This window comes from Fulmarus glacialis, unplaced genomic scaffold (genome assembly GCF_000690835.1).
Source record: "Fulmarus glacialis isolate BGI_N327 unplaced genomic scaffold, ASM69083v1 scaffold39706, whole genome shotgun sequence".
NCBI lineage: Eukaryota > Metazoa > Chordata > Aves > Procellariiformes > Procellariidae > Fulmarus > Fulmarus glacialis.
In genome coordinates this window covers 29,369-34,445 of record NW_009216939.1, presented here as the reverse complement: position 1 = coordinate 34,445, position 5,077 = coordinate 29,369, and the positions used below count along the sequence as shown (strand labels likewise).

Sequence of the window (5,077 nt, the reverse complement as noted above, 5' to 3'; positions counted from 1 at the left end):
GGTGCCAAACTAAGGAGAGTTCAACGGGTAAGGAGGTGGCACTGGGACTGACCGATGGGCTCTGCTCTGCTGTGGGAAAGCCTGGCGCAGCTTGGTGTAATAGTCTGCAAATCCAGCATGAAACGTGGTGAAACATGCTTCAGCTGACCATCAGCTGACTTTTAAATGTGAGTTTGTAGTGCAAATAAAGCTGAGCAGGAGATGTTTGGTAGAATTTCTGCTCTTCAGAAAATATTAATTAGCAAATGGCTGCAAGTTTCTTGTTGCCAGGATTTCATTACTTCTGCAAAGTCCACCATTGTGCTATCTGTTAGTGTTTTCAGTCATTGTAAGTGGTTAAAACTGCACCATGCTTACAAAAACCAGCGTAGACTATTGAGGCCTCTTAGTGTGTCCACTTAGGTAAGGGTTGCATAACCATGCATAAACATAACCATGAACAAACAGCGCTGTGGGTTTTTTCATCATTTGCCCATATAGTTGCCTCACCCAGACTGTCCTGGTTTTAGTAAGGCCCATGTGGGTCTTCTTCCCAAAGCAGAACACACACTATCTCTGGTTTTGGGCTGTGACTGTGATTGCTGTTCCTAATAATTAGGAAAACTAATCATTAAGGGTGTGGTTGTAAATGAAACTTTTCATTAATTCCAATCTTGATTTCTGTCTTAAGCCAGAAGATGGTTCAGGAGGGTCCAGCCCCAGTGGGGTCTCTAAGAGCGATGCCAATCGAACAAGTAGCGGAGGAGGCGGAGGAGGACTAATGGAAGAAATGAATAAATTACTGGCAAAAAGGTTTGTACTGAGACTTCAAGTAAGCACTAGCATGAGCTCTGCAGCAAATTGTGGAACAACATGCTGTCATTTTTGGTTAGCAGCGGGTCACTTTGGTGCTTCTTTGCAATTTGACAGGTCCTGCATAGATGTTAGTCACCAGCATTGTCTGGTCTTTAATATGAAATGTAGATGTTGCAGCAATGATACCTGGCAGAGTTTAGCTGCTGTAGCAAATCCTGCAGTGTGGTAACATTCAAAGATGGTGATAAATATATCCAGTGTGGTTTTGCCATTTTACCAGATCTATTTCGAAGTTACTGTTTTCAGAAAGAGTAAACTATGAAAGGAGCTTAGACAAATCATTCTTTATGCAGCACGTTCAGGATGTTGGGCCCAAAAATATAAACAGAAGTGCAATAAAAGGACATCATCTTGGCAGGTAAATTATTATTGATTCTCAGTGTGTTTCAGACAGGCTAGTCACGTTATTCTCCACTAAAGTGAGCTGTGATGTATCAAGCTACCAGCTGTTAAAAGGCACTCAATTATTACAGTTTTTTTTTCTTTCTCTTTTCCCCCTGATTCCATCAGTAATGTTCTGCCAGACTCCCAAGTTCCTAGTGTTAGATGCTTTATTTTTAGCTCTAATTTTTTTTTTACTTACAAATAGTGAAAGAAAAGGATGAGTAAAATAATGAAGAGAAGGTACAGTTGTATAGTGCGCAGAGATGGAGTTTTTAAATAATGTTGTCTAGTATAAAAAGAGTTCCCAGTTCAGAGGATCGGATTCCAACTTTCGTCCATGTCCTGGTCATTTCAGAAGGAATTCTGAACACGGACTGTGGATGTAATCCTTTGGAAAGCATTAAATAAATACACAACACTATAAAAAGTTACCAGCAGTGTAAAATACCAAATAGATAATTTTCTCTCTTTTCAGAATTAAAGTAGCTTAACAGCTTTTAATAGTTATTTACTAGTTCACCTTCTGATCTATTTTGTGTTACTACTTATCAAGACTGACTTGGTGAACTGGAAGATGTCTGTAAGCAAAGTAAGGTTTGATGACTAGATGCTGGGGTAACTAGCTCTGTTCAAGCAAGCAAGCTAAATGGACATCTCATATGCTTGGATATAGAAGTCCTACAAATTTCTGTGGTTCTAGTCTAAAATGTATTCCAGTATGGCTTTCAGCAGTGGGATTTGGTGTCTTCAAGTATTCAGGGTCGAATCCCCTTCCTATCTTGACAGAAGCACCTGTACTGCCATGAGCACCGTGCTGCCTCTACTCTGAAAATAACTGAGCTGCAAATCCTTTCCCAGGGAGTTGACAGCAACAGAATTGTCTCCTGAATTTTGCTTCACAAAGCCATGGAAGTCATTGGAAATACACAAGTGTCAGTCAAGGGTGCAAAGGGCGCGTGCTGTTAAACTGATACTGAGAGGATTTCTTTTGGCTGCAAAACCCTTTTTATGTGGGATGACATAGAGAAAGGAAGAACCTGGCACTGTGTTTCAGGTTGCTCTTACTGAGTTGGCAGCCAGGAGGAAAAAAAGACGTTTTTTAAACTGAGCATGTTCAATACAGAAATCACAGAGTGATGAGCAGGGGATCTCAGGGGCCCCTTTCTGAGCAGAAAACCACATGCTCAGAAACAGGGAATGTGTATAATGCTGGGTAAGTAACAAAGGAAAACGATTCTGAGGGCTCAGGTGCTATAAAATATGTTTCTCTAGATTTAGTGGCCCCCATGAGAGCAGCCCTTTGCTTCAGAACTGAAGTGCAAGCAGAGTAATGAACTATCTCACAAACCGCTATAATTTCTAGCCCAGTTAAGTTTGTTGCAGGACATAAATCTAACACTGGTCTCTCACCTTGGCAAATATTTCCCTCGCTCTGGTTTATAATCATTATAACCTTTTTTCCTCAGAAGTATCAAGTAAATATTAGAGAAAGACTATAAAAATTATTTCTGATCTAATAAAATTATTAATGCAGTTGAATATCTGTAAATAATTCCCACAGAGCACTGTGTCCTACAAACACATGCATGTGTTTTACTCCTCTGTTTTTTTGTCAAATTTACATCAACTCCTCCAATTTGTGAATCCAGTGAGGCTTTTCTTTTGCCAGCGATATGAAAAAAAAATCCTTTGACAAACTTGTGGCAGTGTTTTGAAACTCAGAAGCCTTTCTAAGTGCCACTTGGGATTTTTTTTTTTTCCTGTGAGATGAATTTTGTCCACTTCAGAAGCAAGACTAAACGAAAAACCTGTCATATTGGTGTTTTAAAAAACAGCTGCTAAGGGTAGTGTTCACAGGTGGATAAGGATAAGGATCATCACAACCAAAATCCATGTGGAGACTAGACCTGCAGTTCCCCTAATTGTCTAAAATGGGAAATTGGATGTCTGGACAATCAGTATCTGGCACACTTGAGTACTGTTTACACCCTAAATAGGGCTTGAAGATCAATAATTTGGTTTTCTTTTCTTCAGCCAGTGTGGATAACACCCAAGAAGTTTTACCATGCATTCTTCAAAGATAAATAACCAACATCTTTGTTTACTCTCATGTCCAGTTGCTCCAGTGGATGGATTGCAGCTCTTTGCCACTTGCTTGTTGGAGAGTTTTGCCTCTCCTTGGGAAGCAGGACAGAGTGAGGGTCTCAGATCCTCACTCAACTTCTGTAGGCACCACCAACACTGCCAGTCCTGGGACTACAGGGCTCAGGAGCTCTGCTGCTTTTGAATTGGATTCGAGCCAGCAATAATGCCCCGTCACTCACCAAAGGCACTTGAAAACCCAGGCTGGTGCACTCGTTTCCTGACTCCTGGTCTCCAGCCGGAGCTCTCCCACCCTGGAGGGAGCAGGGGTCTTGGCTGAGCAGAAATGGTGCCCGATCTTTCCCAGTGAGGATGGACCTTGGCTGAAGGGCTTTTCTGACTGTTTTCCCATCACATGGGACCACTGCCACAGCCTTTTAGCTGGGTGGGAACAGGGATGGGGGGATATAGGACAGGTGGCAAAATTATATTGGAGCTGGCTGAGAACAGTGTCATCACTGCAATACCCACCTGATCCACCTGTGGAAGGTTGGGTTGGTCCTCAGAAACCCCTGTGGGGATTTGGGGTTTTCCTCCTGTGTAGGAGGAAACAGGAGCCACCACTTCCTGAGCCCTAGAGAGAAGCCATCCCTTTCTCACCCAGTTTCATACCGAGCTGCGCTTCCTTCCTCCGCTTCAACCCACTTCCTTATGCTCTGCACCCTGTGTTCCTCTGTGACACACCACCTCATAATATTGCCCCTCTCCCTGAGTCATATCGCTGAGGTCTGGATCCCTCACCTCCACCCCAATCCTATGCAACCGAATACATCCAGTCTTTGTCACGTTCCCTAGGATGAACTAAGTAAATAATAACTCCCACCAGAGCCTGAATCAGCCTTCCCACATGGAGGATGTGTTTCTAGAGGGTTGACTGTGTGTCCTATCTCATGTTCCCTTGCAAAGGAGGAAAGCAGCGTCGCAGTCAGACAAGCCAGCTGACAAAAAGGAAGAGGAAAGCCAAAACGTAAGTGAAAGACTCCTCACTGTTGTGCTCTTGCAAATATGTTGATGTGCTGCCTTGTAATCCAAAGTCCTGTGCTCATTCACTGTGTGTGGCAGGCAATGACAAGCAGTGCTGATCCAGGAATAGATTTGCACATTCAGTCAAAAGCTAAATGTAACTGCTTCCACCTTTCCTGGGAACAGCACCCTATAAACAAGAATTGCTGCTTATTCATAGGTGAGGTATTATCCAAACCAGGTTAATAGACACTTTTGCATGGTCTGATGCGAGTGCTGTAGGGTATGGTAGATTCATCCCCCTTAAGAAGATGCATTGAACCTTCTGGCAAGTTAACTTGAGATCAAATCCATGTTTCTTATTTTAAATTTGTGGCTTCAGCTAAGCTGAAGTGGATCATCAACCATGTGGTGTAACTTTGGATTGCCATCCTCCATGCAAAGCAAGAATAAGCTCCCTTTGGACCCCAGAGTGCACATAAAACATGTCTCTGGGGAGGAAAGGGGAAACAGTGTATTAACCACTACACCATTCAAAAGTTAAAATATGTTCATGATACTTACACTAAAATCAGATAGAATTTGGACAACTTTAGGGAACTTTGATTCATTTCTATTTCAATTGTTCTGTCTGTATGTTGTCCACAAAAGCAATTAAACAAGAGTTTTGATTTGACTCAGTCTTTACACTGAACTTGATGCAGCAATTTTGAGTTCAACGTGCAGAATAAAA

General features: G+C 42.3%; 1 protein-coding gene across 1 annotated transcript in view; it reads left to right on the top strand.

Moving 5' to 3' along the window:
• Positions 1-6: 6 nt before the first annotated feature.
• Positions 7-5,077, top strand: part of EVL (Enah/Vasp-like) — a 12,508-nt gene continuing 7,437 nt past the window's right edge. Inside the window, exons 1-3 of the mRNA XM_009579483.1 lie at positions 7-27; positions 671-792; positions 4,288-4,348. Coding sequence (XP_009577778.1) covers positions 761-792; positions 4,288-4,348 — 93 coding nt within the window. The 5' untranslated portion in view covers positions 7-27; positions 671-760. The remainder of the gene's footprint in view (positions 28-670; positions 793-4,287; positions 4,349-5,077) is intronic.